This window comes from Ceratotherium simum, chromosome 28 (assembly GCF_057802395.1).
Source record: "Ceratotherium simum simum isolate JZ-2026a chromosome 28, ASM5780239v1, whole genome shotgun sequence".
Lineage (NCBI taxonomy): Eukaryota > Metazoa > Chordata > Mammalia > Perissodactyla > Rhinocerotidae > Ceratotherium > Ceratotherium simum.
Window position 1 is genome coordinate 39172345 of NC_141927.1, and position 18395 is coordinate 39190739.

Consider the following 18395-nt stretch of genomic DNA (forward strand, 5'->3'; position numbering starts at 1 on the left):
TCATTTTTTATTATTTTGTACTTTCGTACCCTTTTTGCTCTTACTCAGTTTTTTGCTTACCAACAATGCTGCATTGAATATCTTTCTCCACTCCGTATTTCCATAGCAGCTCACCCAGTAGAACTTTCTGTGATGATGAAGATGCTCTGCGTCTGCGGTGTCCCATATGGTAGCCACTAGCCACATGTGGCTGTTAAGCCCTTGAAATGTAACAGGTTAATGGAAGAACTCAATTTTTAATTCTGTTTCATTTTTTTTTTTTTTTTTTTTTAGATTTTATTTATTTATTTTTTCCCCCAAAGCCCCAGTAGATAGTTGTATGTCATAGCTGCACATCCTTCTAGTTGCTGTATGTGGGACGCGGTCTCAGCATGGCCGGAGAAGCAGCACGTCGGTGCGAGCCCGGGATCCGAACCCGGGTCGCCAGCACTGGAGCGCGCTCACTTAACCACCAAGCCACGGGGCCGGCCCTCTGTTTCATTTTAATTAGTTTAAATTTAAATAGCCACATGTGGCTCGTGGCTGTTGTATTAGTGCACTTCTGTAGGAGAGGTTTCTAGAAGTGAGACTCTTGAGTCACAGGGCATGTACATTTGATAAGTAGTACAAAATTGCCCTTCAGAAGTTTTGTACCAATTTGTATTTCTACCAATAGTCGTTAACAGTGCCCATTTCCCCACATCCTCAATAACACTGAATGTTATCAAACTTCAAAATTTTTACTGGTTTCAGATGAAAAACGGTATCTTGTTTTAATTTGCATTTCCCTAACTGCCCGTGAGATGGAGCTATTTTCATATGTTACTGATCATTTATAATTCTCTGATTTGCCTGTTCAGATTTCCTTGCTCAGTTTCCAAGTGAGTCATCTTAAAAACAACTACACACGGTAGCTTTTTTTAAAAATTTCAGTGCTGTAAGATAGTGCCCCTTACCACCACCAAAGATTATCTTTACTTTATTAGAAGCCATATTCTAACCACCACTTATTATGTTGGAAAATATCTGTGATACCAACCGCATGGTATAGTTTTATTTTCTCATTATCTTTGTGGGTTGAACCACCATTACAGGAGATAAAGTGTAACAGGAAAGGAGAAGGGAGTGAGAGGGAGGAAACAACAGATTCGTTCTGTCTTGTTGACACGTGTGTGTGGTTAACCCTGGACAGTCCTCCCTCGATATCTGCGGGGGATTGCCTCTAGGACTTCCTCAGATGCTCAAGTCCCTTAGTCGGCAAGGGGGCATAAGAAAATACAAGGGAACACTGATGAGATACACCCCTAATTAATTTCTTATTGTTTTCTGATGAGGTTAGTTGAATTTATGGCCAGAAACATGAGGAGATTGCTATTGATTTGTGGTATTTTTCCTTTTTCGTGCTATCCCTTTTCAATTATTTGTTATTGCAGAGCTAAAGAGCCAAATTTTGTGTGTTGATAGCATAATCCAGATATGAACATAGGCAGTTTAAATTCAGCCTTTCTTCAGTATAGTCATGCACTGCATAGTGACATTTCGGTCAAGGATGGACCACATATACAGCAGTGGTCCCCTAAGATTAGTACCGTGTAGCCTAGGTGTGCAGTAGGCTATACCATCTAGGTTTGTGTAAGTATGCTCTATGATGTTCACAAATGACGAAATTGCCTAACGATGCACTTCGCAGAACGTGTCCTCGTCATTGTGACACATGACTGTAGTTTTATTGAATCATATGGCTGGTGAGGCTGTGTTCTAAGTACCCTCATCATTATGGGAGTTATTAAGTTGTAGCAGAAAGGAAAGCACATTTCTTGAGCTTCTGTGCCAGGCACTGTGCTGGTCACCTTATAAGACATAATCTGTTTAATCCTCATAGCAATAACTGCAAACATCTTGGAGTCCAGTAGTCCGGGAAAGAAAGCCATGAGAGGTATCCTGAGATGGAGCAGTTCGTTGTGGTTTCTCAGTGGAAATTCTCAATAGCTCCCTTCTCTCCCCATAAAATGCACACAGGCACCTCTCTCCCCTCCACTCCCCCAGCTTTCTCCTTATCTTCCCTAGTCCCCCTTCCTTTTCTCCCCACTTAGCCTCCTATGGCCATTTCTTTTATTTGATTTTATTTAATTTTTTAACTTGATTCATTCAGGACATCGCTAGGATCCTCAGTCCTGCCTTTGAGCCTTCCTTTCAAGATAACTTACTTTGGTCTTTACCACAGCCTATGAGCTTTGCACCTGGGAGCAGAGAACTAACATTCTAGTATATGTGTATTGAATGTCAGTGGATTCTTTGATTCAGTGACTCTATTCCTAGGAATTTGCCTTAATTGTCAGAGATGCACAAAGATTTATGTACAGGGTGTCTCGTTGCAGTCTTCTTTATAATAGAGAAAAACTGCTAACCATTCAAATATGCAACAATGGGGAATGGTCAAGTAAATGATGGTATGTAGATTCATTAAATGGAATATTATTCAGCCACTAAAATTCACGTTTTTATTTATTTTTTATTTTTTGGTGAGGAAGATTAGCCTTGAACTAACATCTGTTGCCAATCCTCCTCTCTTTGCTAAGGAAGATGGGCCCTGGCCTAACATCCGTGCCTGCCTTCCTCTGCTTTATTTGTGGGACGCCTGCCACAGCATGGCTTAATGAGCAGTGTGTAGGTCTGCACCCGGGATCCAAACCTGTGAAACCCGGGCCGCTAAAGTGGAGTACGTGAACTTAACCACTACACCACCAGGCCGGCCCCCTAAAATTCATGTTTTTGAAGAATAATAACCATTGAGGATTGTTCACAATATGTTAAATAGAAAGAGCAAGGTAAACAACTAATCCCAATTTAATTTTTTTAAAAAGTGTATGCAAATATACTTTTTTTTGGAGTATGAAAATACTCCAAAATATTAATATTCATTATCTTGAGAAGGTGGAATCATAAGTAATTTTTTATTTTATACTTGACTATAATTTTCTCGTTTTTCTAAAGTGAATTTCTTCTTTCTGTAAATAGGGAAAAACTCTTCTGATTAATATTATTGTTTGAAAAAGGCAAGGGCCCCTCGCGGCAGCACAGCAGGCAGCATGTCTGGGTGGTGAGTGTGTCTGTGGCTCAGCAGATGACGTGCCCCCTAGTCCAGGGGAGCAGTGAGTCCCAAGGCTTGGCCAAGGCAAGAAACAGCAGTGGTTCTTACGTACCACCCTTAGGAAAGTTACCCAAAGAGAGATGGATCAAAGTGTTGGTGTTGCTTGTGATTAGCAACTAACAGGCATGAGGTTTTTATTAAATTTTGTTGTAGCAGATTAAAGTTCACACATCATATTTTAAATTGTAATTACTTCTGAAAGAGACCAGGAAGATGACATGATGCATTGCTAATCCATCATACTCAGCATCACTGCTCAAAGGACAGAGGATAATAAATGTCCCAAAGTTTCATTTTGTTACTAAACATCTGTCCTTGGAAGCTCACTATCAACTTGGCCAAGCCTCAGGTTCTAGAACCTTGGATAAGAGGATCTCTAAGAAAGAGCCAGAGCCATTTCTGGGCCGTCCTACAGTGTTATCTACGTACACATGCGTGAAGACCATCCTTCCCTTTAAGACTGTAGCCTCTGATCATGCATGCATTGTGCACTCTTTGATTCAGTTCCCTTCGCCTGTTTCCCTTTAGAAACAAATCTCCCTTTCTTTTGCCCTCCACTTGAACACTGTCCTCAACCTTCTCGAACTACACCCTGGCGTTATGTTTGCATGAGGAGCTTTTTCCAGTTACATCTGCCTGTCTTCAGAGATTCTGATATGTCTCAGGGGCCTTATCAGAGTAAGGGTGGTCTGATAACAACACCAGTCTTCCTCACTCAGGTATTAAACAAATTGTAAATTACGACAGGGTGTCAGTGGTCAGAGGCCAGAAGCTTCATCTTTACCACTGATGAAGGCTAGTTGATCCTCTTGCTTAGGGTGAGAGTGATAGCTTTGTTGGGCCAGGGCAGACCTTCCCTCCTACCCAGATGGGTGGTGGGAGGAGAGGGGAGTTCTTGTGCTCTGAGGTCAGTCTCCTTCCCAAGAGGAAGACAGGAGGAACTGACTCCAACATGTCCAGTTCATTCTTCCCAAATGGACCCATCAGATGCACTCCTTCCCTCTGGTGGGGGATTGTAAGGGTAGAGAGAGGCAGGAGTGTGATGCTAACTAAAGGTGGTCCAGTCACATGGAAGGAGACGTTAAGAACAGGCCACAGCTTTCATAGTGTGTGCGCTTTTAAGCCATAGCCAATGCCTACCTCCTCCCTGAGATTTGGTGTCCACCTGGGAAATGTATCCAAACCTTGAGGTGTTGGGAGTACATGGGGTGAGTGGAGTATATGCTTCGACACATCTCTCTGGTGATTCTCTCACACCCACTCTGCTTAGCCTTTGAACACCACTGCTCCCATCCTGGACAGCCGCCTCCTAAAGCTAACTACTCCCAAAGCTTGTCTCCGTCTAAGAAGGCTCTCCTGACCTCCAAACCTTTCCTGCAAGCTGCCTGTCAGACGCTTCTCCCTGGATATTCTGCAGGTATCTAAAACTCCCTGTTTCCCAAACTGAACCAATGCTTTCACTGTCCACTTTGCACTTGGAGTCTCAGCCAAATTTCTGCCTCTTCTGTGAAAACTTCCGTGGCCTCCTGAAGCCACACAGCAGCACTTCCCCAGGGCTCCTACCACTTGGTGGAAACATCGTCATGATGGCAGCAATCACACTGTTGCAATTTTGCTCACCCATCTCCCCTCCTGCCTGTGAACTTCTAGAGGCCTTTCTGTCTTCCTATCTCCAGTGGCCAGGCCAGCACTTGGCACATGAGAGGCACCCAATGGATGTTTGCTGAATGAATGAAAATAAGCCATCAGGCAGGTGGGCCTGGTTTGGCTTCCAAGTCATGGAGATTTCTGCATACGGACTGAGGTTCTCCTCTGGCAAGTACTCATAGTTCCCGGTGCCCATCAAAGCAGCACAGGTAATTCCTGGCATTTCTAGCAACGCTTGATATATAATTAACATTCTGTGAGGTGACTTCATTGCTGCAATGTAAACAGGTTCTGGAAAGATGGTCATAATTGCAATTACACTTGATCCCACTTGGTGCCGCTGTGTTGCTGCCAATGGAAGATGATAGCCCTTGCGGTCAGTCTGTCTCCTTCCTTTTGACCTCCTCGCCCTGCTCTCCAACGCCTACGACTCACAGTTTGGAATCTCAACATTCAGGGTTTGGTTCAACCTCTGACTGTCAAGCCTTGGGGAAAGGCAAGGAAATTCCCCATCCTACCCTGGCCCCAATCCCTGTGGCTCTGTTTAAGGTTTCCTTTTGATCTAGCTGGTGGAGATGGAGAACAGTTGATCACCCTTGTGGAGTCTGAAATTTCTTACTTAAAACCAGATTTAATTCCTCACATTTCCTTTATAAACACAGGCAGAATCAACCTCGCACCTTTTCGTCCCAGGCTTCCCTTCCAAGTTCTTAATCACCTATCAATGTTCCTCCTCTGAACCTTCCTCCCAGGCCTGTGGCACAGTCCTTTCTCTGGAGACCACCGTTGTGGACACAGTCCGACAGCTGCTGAACAGGAAGAGACTAGATGACGTCAGGAAGCCTGGGGCCTACTCTGGCCCTGTTACCATGTGGCTGCCTAAACCTGGCCTCACTCTGTGCCTTAGTTTCCCCAGTGCCTGAGCAGCTCCAGGTGCTTCAAAGACCAATGTTTCAAAAACAGATGGTGGTGGGATGATGGAGTACAGGTGGCTTTCCTTTTTTTCATAATATACTTCAGGGTTGTTTCACTGTCTTTTCAATAATAAACGATGATGTGCTATAAAAATATTTAAGAGAGTGACAATTGACCCAAGAACAGGGCTACATTTCCCTGGTATGAGAATTTAACCATATTCTACACGTCTCACCAATCTTTTTTCTCCCCACTAAGCATGCAGAGGACCCGTTCTTCAGGTTCTTTTAATCTCTAGCTGTTTTGTCTCGTTCACCTAACTGGTTTATTTTCTATTCCTTTTCTCCATCGTCTAATTTAATGCTCTCCTCTGAGCAGTCCTCCTGATGGGAATCATCACATAAAAAGTGAGGTAGTGAATACCGATTCATCTGCAAGGGAAGGTAAATAAACTCTTGTTTATGGAGCCCTATTCTGGCCCAGGCCTGGAGTGGTCCCTTTCACTACACTGTCCCCCACAAGTCCTTACAGCCCCGTGGTGGCTTCACGAGCTAAGGACTGAGCTGAAGGTTAATGAAGTTGCTGAACGTGGAGCCCAGTTCCGCCTCACCCGGGAGTCACGCCCTCCGCAGCACTTCAAGGCAGTGGGCAAATGTGGGCTCCCACAGGGAGCAGAGTCTGGATGCAGCCTCCTTTGAGGACTCAACAAAACACACGTTTAATCCCCTTCCAGCGCCTTTGTTCCTGCCTCGTTTTGTAACTGGATCAGCTCACTGATGCCATAGATCTTTACATTGCAGCCTTTTCTGAACAATGGAATGGTTTTTTTCTTGCTGAGGAATATTTGGCGTGAGCTAACATCCGTGCCAGTCTTCCTCTATTTTGTTTGTGGAGTGGGTCTGCGCCCGGGATCCAAATGTGCAAACCCAGGCCACAGAAGAGGAGCACGCCAAACTTAACCACTATGCCAAAGGGCTGGCCCAATGGAATGTTTTTTTTTTTTGTGAGGAAGATCAGCCCTGAGCCAACATTTGTGCTAATCCTCCTCTTTTTGCTGAGGAAGACCGGCTCTGAGCAAACATCTATTGCCAGTCCTCCTCCTTTTTTTCTCCCCCAAAGCCCCAATAGATAGTTGTGTCATAGTTGCACATCCTTCCAGCCGCTGCGTCTAGGACGCGGCCCCAGCATGGCCGGAGAAGTGGTGCTTCGGTGCGCGCCCGGGGTCTGAACCCAGGCCACCAGCAGCGGAGCGCGCACTCAACCGCCCAGCCACGGGCCGGCCCCCAATGGAATGGTTTTTAATTTGTATCTTGCGAGTTATTCTGAGGCGACAGGATTTATTTAAAAAATTACCTTGTCGAAAATGAATAAATGTGTTTACATACTTGCTCAAAAGGTCGGTCCTTTCGGAAAGGCAGAAAACGAGGTAAGAGAACCTTGTCTCCTGAGCTCGGCTCCTCTGACAGCCTGTGCTCCTCTGACAGCCTGTGCTCCGTGCTGGAGGAGCCCGGAGCGCGGGAAGGCCACAGGCCCCAGGGGCGCCTCAGCTCCACGCAGCTCTCTTCTACAGAGGAGTGAGCGTGACAAAAATCACAGTATATGCCGGGGACGCAGATGTCCTTGTCCGAGGAGCACTTGCCTTTTAGAGGAAGAAGCTGATTAACTCAGAGGAAAGACTCTCAGGTGGCCCAGGCAGGGGCCTGGGCCCTCCACCAGCGTGCCCCCTCCGAGGTGACCCATCCTCTGCCTGAGCTCACCTGCGTGCCGTCACGGGGAGGGGAAGGGGAGGCCATCTCTGCCAGGAAACAGAGAGGCTGGGCAGGGGCGGTGGCCAAGGCCTCTCTCTGCACAGGGCTGGTGACACGGCTGGGTGCTCAGTCAATCAAAGGCTCAGTGTGGGTGTGACCTTTGTCCCACCTCGCTTCCTGGCTGCTGGGGCTGTGTGGGCCGAGATGGCCACCCTTCTCACAGGACACGGCTTGCAAACTGGCACTATGTCGTGCCATTATTGTTCTTATAAATAACTTGAGGAAATCGAACTCTTCTTGAATCTATGGTTTTATCAAAAGTAGGGAAACGAAAGGCCTATTATGCCATCTTAAAAATTGGAGAGGGCAAATTTCTTTGTGGAGATGAAGAACTTTTTACACCTGGCCCGTCTTCCTCATCTCGTTACCTTCCTGGCTCCGGAAGGAGACGGAGCTGCAGAGACTGGAGGAGTTTCCTTCTGAAGCTCCTGAAGCTCCAAGTAGGTGTGTTTTGTTTTTTGTTTTTTGGCTGCGTGAGCCAAGAAGAAAGGCTGTGCATTCTCCTGCTAGGTCCTTACCCCCGAACATGGGAACCGCCCCACTCCGGAGTCTGGCTAAGTCAAGAGTGAAGTGGGAGAGGCTGAGCACAGAAGTGGTCCTCCCTTTACAAAAACCCCTTCCAGGACAAGCCCTCGCCAGACAGTCCGTTAATGAAGGATCCGTGCGTGTGTGTTAACACGGAATTTCTGGATGCTGCACTGTGTCAGTCATTCTTCCGTTTCCTTACTCGTGTATTTTCTGCACAAACATGTAATAGTAATAAAACAAGAAAAAAAAAGGTATTTGAAAAGTAGAAGTAACCAAATTATAGTTTTTGTCCAAACTCTGAACAAAAAACATTATATAGATATTTAGAAAAAGACTCCAGAAACAAACTTTTGAGGGGCATTTTTTATTATAAATTTAATATGGTTGATTAATGAAAAATCACAATGAAGTACCAAGAAAATGTTTGTCAATATAAAAATTTTAGCAGCATTTCCATAGTTTCAGGCTCTAACATTAGTCGTACTTCTTCCCTCCCGCTATCAAAAAAGACGACTCTGCTGGGACTACAGCAGAGCATCAATGTTCAGCTTAGTAAAGGCCTCAAGGAAATCCTCAAATCCAGTGTATTGTCTAATATTTGAACTCCCCGCCCCACGAGTTTCTAAAATCTCAAAGCTCTCACCTCAGTGTTTGAGACGAGAATCGTGTTCCTCAGGCTGCAGGGGAGAATGGGGGTGACAATGTGCACTGGACTTGAAATGTAGTGCTTGACCACACGCCCTTACATCTGTACATTCTACACACGGACGACGACGAAGGGCCGATGCAAGGCCAGCCAGCCTCTGGGATGTGGCAGCTGTGGGGGGTGGGGTGGGGAATCCACAGTGGGACGTGCACACAGTGGGGGCTGGTGCCTCACCATCCACACTGCTCCGGGGCAGGTCAGAGCAGGGTGTTGCCACATCCCAGGTTAAGGGTAGGATTAATGAGAAGGGGAGACAGACAATATGAAGATATAATACTGGCAAACTATTCCCCTGCTTCTTTGGTACTTTCCAAAATCCTCTGATCAAAAAAGTATAAGGGAAGCACACCATTAAAAAATTACAGTTTTAAGTATTTACAGAAGCAATTATGATATATTACATAATCAATACACAGTATAGGAACGAATTCTTCAGTGAAAGCACTTGTGAACTCCTGCTCCAGTATTATTCAATAGCACGCTGACGTACGTACACCTTCCCAAATTTGTTTCATCCATCCTGTATCTCACTTATCTTACAGTATATTAAATGGGAAAAATATCATTTTCCAATCTACACTTTCCTTTTAAAAGGTTCTTAAAATTTGCCACTGAAATCATTATGTTCAAAGATTTTTGAATATTGAATTCTAGGCAATTATCTCCACTCCCATTTTGAATATGTCTCAAATAATGCTACCTATTCTAAGTATACAATATATATTTAATATATAAGTAACTGCACCACGTTATATCACCACGACACCAGTTTAACACACATTAGTATGTACAGTAGTTAAGTTAGCTCTGAAGGATGACCCTCTACAGCCTAGGTGAACAGTGTGGTTTGGAACCACCTGAAAGGGACACGGAGAAGCTGGCTGGGAGACAGCCTGTGTGTGGGCAGGACGCACGTACGGGGGTGAAGTGTGGGTACACGCCTCTCACACAGACCCACAGCAGACTACCCCTGTTTACCGGCGGGAAGAAGACAAATCACACATATGGAAGGATCCCGTACATGAGGAGCGCCATGATAGCAGCACTGAACAACCCAGCCACAGGGACAGTCACAAACCAGGCCACAAAGATGTTCCGGAAGAGGCGCCAGTCCACGGCCTTCCGGGAGCGGATCCAGCCCACGGCCACCACCGAGCCCACCTGGAGGAGCACAAGCATAATGTAAAAATGGAGGCCCACAGATTTAAAGGTGAGGTACAAGGTGTACATTCAACCAGTGTAAACTGGCCAATCTCAGAAACAAACTACATTATAAAATTACCAGTTCTTTCTCCTAAATTTGCTAAAAGTTTTAAAAATAGGTTATATTCTAGGTATAATTATTTTAGGATTATTCTATTCAGTGTACAGTTCTGATGCACTTTTCCACCTGTACTTTGCTTATTTGTGTGGAACTTGAACTAACTGAACATTTTCTATTCTCTCTACACCTTATAAACTAACTATGAATGCCCTTGTTTTAAATATTCCCCATGTAGGATATCGCTTACTACAACAGTGAACCCGCTGCGATTACATCTGGAAATGGCAATAATGGATCCTTCTCCTAGAACAACAGCATTATGAAATGTTGGAGTGGAGAAGATCTCTGAGAATATCTAATCCACATCATCACTCATTTCACAGAGGATAAACCGGACCCCAGAGGGCTCAGGGGCCCGAGAAGATACTGTAAGTCACGGCGGACTGAGAACTAGAACTCAGGCCTCTTCATTTTAAACTGGTTTTCCCCACCATCTCAAACTGCCTTGCAGTCCTTGTACTTTAGCTAATTGAAAAAATAAAATAAAATGGAACATAAATATTATGGGATCTAAACTGTCAATCATGCCTCACGAAATGACAGAGATACTTAAAAATCAGAATATTAACACTGATGTAAATATTTTCCTAAACACTCACAGTTCATTTTATGGTTTGTTGAAAGTTTAAAAAGGAAAAAAACACAACTTTAAGTATCCTAAAAATGAAAGCTGAAGCACACTGCAATAATCCTGTAAATTGTTCTTTTTTGCTAACCAACCAACAAAAACAAGTCATGGTGGCTTTAATTTGCATATCTTTAATTACTACTAAGGCTGAACTTTCTTTTATTAATTTAACCAATTTTACTCCCTCTAGTCTTTACACACAATTGACTCTGTGTGTTTTGCCCATTGGAAGGGCATTTTGCCCATTTTGTCCATTTGCTCATATTGGAGGCTAAATGTGTCTCTTATTTATGTGTGGCCTTTATTGAATAATGATATTCAACTCTGATATTTAATGCAAATATTTTCTCAATCCAGTATTTTGCTGTTTCACTTTCAAGTTTCTAATTTCATGCAATAAAATAAGCTGCACTTTTCTTCTGATTTATCTTTAGCTTGAATATTTGGTAAATATTCAATTCTATTTTATTCTAAATTTTCTAAAATAAAATCCTATTTTATTCTAAATTTTAAAATATTTAAAAAATACTACTTAAGCCATCAGATATATGTTCATATATTGTGAGAGTTGTAGGTCTGATTTTGTTTTTCTAGATTGATAGTCAACTATCCAACATCACTTACTGGTTAAATTTTCCCTTCCTCCAACTAGATGCTCAGACATAATAGGTTCTATCTCTGGCCTATCTACTGTTTTTATGCAAGTACAGTCATGCGTCACTTAACGACAGGGCTATGTTCTGAGAAATGCATCGTGAGGGGATTCCATTCTTGCGCGCACGTCACAGAGTACACTGAAGGGAAACAAATTTGCCACCCGAAAATGTGTTTCTTGAACATGAGGGTTATTTTAGGCTGATTATTTTTAAGAAACAGAAGACTCAGAAAGTTTTTCTTGTTACCGCCCCCCCCCCCGCCCCCGTTAACTGCCTAAAAGAATTCAGATAAAAAAACCTGTCTCGGGAAGCGAGCTCTCACCTTAGCATCACATGAACTAGGTGGTGGACAGGAAGGGATATAGAAAAGCCTGTTTGTTGGGCTCCTCTGTGTTCTGTTTCTGCGTAGCCAAACACTTGTTTTCCAAACGTTTGCTCCTTTTCACCTACCTGTGAATTGCCTTCCTTCCCTTTGAAGTCCCTGACTCTCCACACCCCCAACATCTTCTTTGAGGATGGTATTTAAGGTGAGGGCTTCAGCCATTTTGGTGAGTCACTCAGTTGTCCTCCTGAGTTTCTCCCATGTATACATGTTATCAAACTTTTGTTTGATTTTCTCCTGTTAATCTGTCTCATGTCAACTTAATTCTTAGATCAGCCATAAGAACCTAGAAAGGTAGAGTCCCTCCTACTTGGATCCAGAAGGGTAGGGTCCTCCCCTAGTACTTACACAAACTTAGATGGTACAGCCTACTACGCACCTAGGCTATACGGTACTCATCTTATGGGACGACCATCTGTCATTGACCAAAATGTTATTATGCAGAGCATGCCTGTATCTAATTTTTTAAATTATTGTGGCAAAATATACATAAAATTTATCATTTTAGCCATTTTTAAGAGTACTAATTTAGTGACATTAAAGTACGTGCACATTGTTTTGCAACCATCATCACCATCCATCTCCAGAACTTTTTCATCATCCCAAACTGAAATTCAGTACCTGTTAACACTAATTCCCCATCCCTCACCCCCCCTCATCTATTTTCTTTCTTTCTTTTTTTTTTGGTGAGGAAGATCAGCCCTGAGCTAACATCCATGCTAATCCTCCTCTTTTTGCTGAGGAAGACTGGCTCTGAGCTAACATCCGTGCCCATCTTCCTCCACTTTATGAGAGACACCACCTCAGCATGGCCAGAGAAGCGGTGCGTCGGTGTGCGCCCAGGATCCGAACCCAGGCAGCCAGCAGCGGAGCGCTCACACTTAACTGCTACGCCATGGGGTCGCCCCCCCACCCCCACCCCCACCCCAATCTATTTTCAACTCTTGTTTCCTTATAACGTACTTTCTATCTGGGAAGGCCAGTCCCTCCTCATCACTTTTCTTTTTAGATCATTTCATGTTTTGCTAATTTAACCTACCAGATTAACTTGAGTCTCATCTTGTAAAGTTATGAGAAAAATTTGGTTGGGGTTGTATTTGAAGAAAACTGACTCGATTTAGAAAATCGAGTTTTCCCATCCAATAACACAGTATGTCTTATATTCAGGTTTTCTTTTACCTCTGAGCAAAGTTTTGTGCTTTTTTCAAATATATCACTCACACTTATTAGGATTATTCTTAAATACCTTCTATTTTTGCTGCAATTCTGGAGGTGTTCTTGTTTTTATTACATTTTCTTACTGGCTATTGCTGACAGACAAGCTCTCGATTTTTGTATTTTTATCGTGGACTTAGTCATTTTTACTGAAATCTAGTAGTGTTTTAGAAACACCTGCTGAATTTTGTCAAATGTCTTTTCGGCATATATCTCAATAGATGTTCATTTGTTGTTGTTTTGTAATGGATTGCTAAGCCATATTATATTGAAGATGTCTGTATACCTTCTTGGGATTCACTCAGTACCTGCTGAGAGCCTGTAAGGAGCCAGCCCTCTGTAGGTGCTGGTGGCGGATGACAAGCCCTGCCCTGTTCAGAGCCTGCTTTCTGGTAATCCAGAGGATCAATTTGGTCCTGCTGAAATGTTCTTTTATAATATTGTTGATGTCATTTACTAGCATCTTACTTAAAGTTTTATATCAATATTCATATGTAAATATAGCTTTCATTGTGATGGTTTAAATCAAGTTTCGGTATTAGGGTTACTTAGTATATGCTTTATAAAACAAATTGGAGAGTTTCCTGTTTTATTTTTTCTCCTACATTGTGGCAAGTTTATGCAACATGACAATCATCTGTTCTTTTAAGATGGAAAAGATGAACTAATGAATCCATCTAGAACTAGAGTCAGCACTATCCCCTTCCTTTTTGCTTTTTCAGGTGAGAAGAATTGTTTTCGGAGAACTTCCTTAATTTCTTCCCATTCCTCTGGTCAGGGTATCCACTTTTTCTGTCAGTATTTATTTGTCATGTATATTTTTGCAGAAAATAACTCATTTCACAGAGGTTTTCAAATCCTTAGCATATAGCCGTATGGTCTCTTTTATAATTTAAAAATTCTCCTTTATATCTGTTGTTATGATATCTTTCTCCTTCTACTTAATTCTCCTCCCTTCTTTTTCGTAATGTGATTTGATATTATTTTATTAGTAACTACTTTCTTCTCTTGTTCCCCTTCACTATTTTTGGTTTTTTAAATTTATTTTGCTTTTATACTTATTACATCCCTCTTATCGTTTCCTCAGAATTTTTATTGTTCTGCACTTTTTATAAAATCCTAATTTTAATGTCTGGCTCTTTTATTTTCCCTTTGCTCAATTAAACCTTTTAAAGAGGGCCGGCCCCGTGGCTTGGCAGTTAAGTGCGCGTGCTCCGATACTGGCGGCCTGGGTTCAGATCCTGGGCATGCACCGATGCGCCGCTTCTCTGGCCATGCTGAGGCCGCGTCCCACATACAGCAACTAGAAGGATGTGCAACTATGACACACAACTATCTACTGGGGCTTTGGGGGAAAAAAAAAGGAGGAGGACTGGCAATAGATGTTAGCTCAGAGCCAGTCTTCCTCAGCAAAAAGAGGAGGATTAGCATGGATGTTAGCTCAGGGCTGATCTTCCTCACAAAAAAAAAAAAATTCAAAGATATGAAGTTTCATCTGAGAATAACTCTGGCTGCCATAGCTTTTGGTATGTACCCACACACACACACACACACACACACAAATATGGGTTTTTTTTTCCCCCAAGAAAGCTATCATTGTAATTTTTAAACTCCTTGATTCAACTGTTACATAAAAAGAGCATTTAAAAATGTCCAAGGGGACATACTTCCTTTTTTCAACATATAATAAATTTCTAGTTTAATTTCCTTGTGACTAGAGAGTGTTTAGCACAACTTCTGTTCTTATTTTATAAATTTTATAGTGATTTTTATTGTGGCCTTCTGAATTTATGATTAATTTTTCTAAGTGTTTCACGACACTTGACAAGAAGGCATATGATCAGTAGGGTAAAACTTTGATATACCTTTATTAATTATACTGCTCTAAATCTATTGTTCAAATACTTGATATTCCTAAGTACTTTTTGTCTTCTTCATTTGTCATAGACTTAGACATATTAATTTCTGAGTTCTAAGAGCTTTTGCCTCTTTTTTCGTTGCTATGTTATTTGGATCACAAAGGACCCGGAGTGCTATGTCTTCACTAATGATTCTGTGTTTTGTTGATATAAATGGTATTCTTTGCTGTGCTCTAACCTCCCTCTTCATAGGCTGAGCATGTCTCCAGCTGAAGGCCGCCATCGGGCACTGACAGCAGTAGAGTTGTTGAACAGCAGGGAATCCAAAGAGCAGGAACCAGAAAATTAAATTAGAATTATAATCCTGAATTTTTACATCAGTAGTATTTCCTAGAAGAAGTTCCAGATCCAAAGGCTAGTTGAGTAATCATCTATGTCATCAATGGAGATGAACAATGTGGGCAACTCACAAAAAAGAATGATCCCAAACCACCTCAACATGGAATTAAAACATTCTGGAGAACCCCACTCTGAAGTCCTACCGAAGAGCTCACGGACAAGTGTGTGTGTTCAGTAGCGGCCCCTGTCTGGGGTATGCTAGGGCTGAAGGCCAGCCTGGATCAAGGTTCACGGGGGGAAGAGCAATTCACAAATTACTGAAACATACATCTGAGTCTGGAAAATAAAAAATACATTTTTATTTTATTTTATTTTCAAGACTCGTTTCTATTTCTTTAATTCAAGGCTTTTGACTTTAACCAGAGATATTATCCCAGGAAAATATTTAACAGACTGAGCCCTCTGATATGAAATACAAAAATGTATAACACTGAAATGCTTAGAGAAAGTGAAACTTATAATCAAAGGAGACTGTGTTATGCATGTCTTCTGGTATAAAATGTGACAACATGATTTTTCCAATTATTCTTTTCCAAATTATACCTTCAGCTAACATTTATAGCACTCAACATAATGGAGTTTTATAAATGTTTTAAATAGGATACAATAAAATTTAAAACTATGCACTTAGCTATGTATACTTAGAAGGAAGCATGAATAAATGAAAGCTACCCAGATAAATTCAAAAGCTCATTTTCAACAATAGTTTCCATCTTTTTTCCTGCCAAGTTCCTAACTTTTGCCCACCTTCTGATGGAGGTGGCTCTAATCTAAGCAAGCAACCTAACACATGGATGGGAGAGCAAGCAGAAAGCTGGAAAAGTCAAACGCAGGGTATGATTATTCCCTAAAATACGATGGGCTTCAGTTATGATTTCATGTGGACATCAACACCCTTTGAATGCTTCCAGATTCATGGCTTTGGTCACACAGGGCCTCATTCTTAATGCCATCCCATGTGTCTCATATTTCATCCCACATTTGCCATTTGGGGACTGTCACAGGAGAAGAAATACGTGGTACAAGACAGTAAGGGTTATGGGGCGATGGCCACTCTGAACCCTGCTCAGCATTCCTGGGATCCGACCTTTGCTCTCCTGTCTGCTGCCAGTTCTGGAGAGCCAGGCCTCTGTCCTTCCGCTACTGCAGTGACCAACTCCGGGCTCTGCCCAGAAGTCCATGGTCAGTGATACTGGACAAACTGCCTAGAATCCAAGTTGAGCTCTGTCTCAGGTCTATCTGATAGATGACAGCCACTGTGGTCCCACGATAAGGAGACTTGTTTTAAGTGCCAATGCACTACCCTAACACACTTATCATCAGCTCTAAGGAAACAGAACCCATCATATAACCTGTATAGATATTTTAGGATGAAGATAACATACACATTTATTCACTAAGGTCCTGTATGAACTGGATATAAATCCCATAGTAGCACCTCCTTATTATAGTATAAATATAAATGTTGGGGAAATGACATTTAAAGATAAAAATATAACAGTGTAGTTTTTTACAGGCATTTATACTTTTCACCTATTTCTCTAAGTTTTATCATAGAGGTTGGCATTATTAGCAACATTAGTATCGTCAGTTCTAAGTTAGTATAGGTTAGATTGCTAATATAGCTGGGTAAGTACAATAACAACCTAGAAAAAGCAAACCTGTCTTGTTTTCTCCAGAGACCTTTCAACTGGTGTGAAAGAGTGTGCCTTCACTAGGCTTGCTTATGTGCAAGGTTAATCATTATAAAGGATGGTGTAACATTTATTTAAAAACAGCCCAAAAGACCACTTATGCCTACAGAAAATTTCAAAGCCTATCTCCTGGGGAAGCAATATACTTAGTGACGTGCATTTCCTCTAAGCTCCTCACATCGCAGCGGACTGGAGTTGAGGGGGAGTATGGGGAAGATGATTTCCTAGTCCACGGAGTTTTGTATTGTTTGAAATATTTTAATGAACATGTGCTTCTCCCTTAATTTTTAAACAAACGAAGTTAGAAGCATAACCGTGAACGACCAGCAGGTGCCCTGGCACCTTCCCTGCCCTCCCCCTTTGTACTCAGGGGCTGGGGGGCAGAATGCTGGGGAGCCGCCTCCAGGAAGCACTGCCATGCTGGCCCCTCAGTCTGGCCACTCCCTAGCTGCGTGATCTTGAGCAAGGGACTCAACCTTTCCAGGCTTCAGTTTCCTCATGGGAAAAACCGGGTAACGTTAGCACTCACCTCCAAAGGTTCCTGGAGGATGAAGTGAGTTAATATTCACAGGACACTGAGAACAGCGCCCAGCAAAGAGCACCTGCCCCACACACCTCGCCGTGGTTGGGACCATGAGGACCATTATGAGGACTACCACTATGAGGAATAGGGCACGCAGTGAAGGTCTGTACCCTGCTTCTATCACATGCTTCACGTGTGATCTTGGGGAAGTGACCTAACTCTGGAAGCCTCATTTTTCTCATCTGTAAATTGGGAATTGCAGCACCAATTTCACAGGGTAGCTGTGGGGGTTAAATGACATACTGTGCATGTATAAAGAACTGAAAACAGTGCCTGGCACTCTGTATATACTCAGTGGAAGTGGAAGTGATTTTTATAACGAAAATTTGTGGAAACTGAGGTTTTTCTATACTGTACCGTCTTTCTACTGCAGCAAAAAAGGCAAAAACAAAAACACCTCTTTCCCCTGAGGCTGACCCCGCGTGCTGTAGAGCTCCAGCTCATCAGCTGGCCCACTCAGCATACTCACGAACGCTCCCTGGCCTTAGCACGCCAGGCACTAGGCCATTCACATTAGTGGTGTTTGTTTATAACACACCGGTTGGGGTGTTTAATTGTGTGTCAATGTAGATGCCATCTCTGTCGCCGTCGCTGCGGTTCCCCAGGAGCGGAGAACAGTACCTCACACACAGGAGGAACAAATGAGTTTTTCTTGAATGATACGAACAAATGAACCTAGGAAAAATCTGGAAGTGCCTTTTGCTTTGTTGAAGTTAGTGAATATTTTTGTAGCTAGGAGGCCCACTGAAGATGCTTTAGAATTCTCTCCAGATACTGGGCAGACCTGGGTTCTAGTCCTGGCTCCACCCTGGGTGACCTCGGATAACTCCCTGTTTCCTTTCCAGATCCTGTTTCCTCTTCATGAATCTCTGAGGTTCCTTACAGCTCCACCAGCCCCACACCACGACAAGGAGTGCCTCC

General features: G+C 42.8%; 1 protein-coding gene across 3 annotated transcripts in view; it reads right to left on the bottom strand.

Moving 5' to 3' along the window:
- Positions 1–8385: 8385 nt before the first annotated feature.
- SLC20A2 (solute carrier family 20 member 2) overlaps positions 8386–18395 on the bottom strand; it is a 107284-nt gene continuing 97274 nt past the window's right edge. For all 3 annotated transcript variants that reach the window (XM_087418587.1, XM_087418586.1, XM_004441209.3), the window contains one exon: positions 8386–9895. In XM_087418587.1, coding sequence (XP_087274713.1) covers positions 9731–9895 — 165 coding nt within the window. In that variant the 3' untranslated portion in view covers positions 8386–9730. The remainder of the gene's footprint in view (positions 9896–18395) is intronic.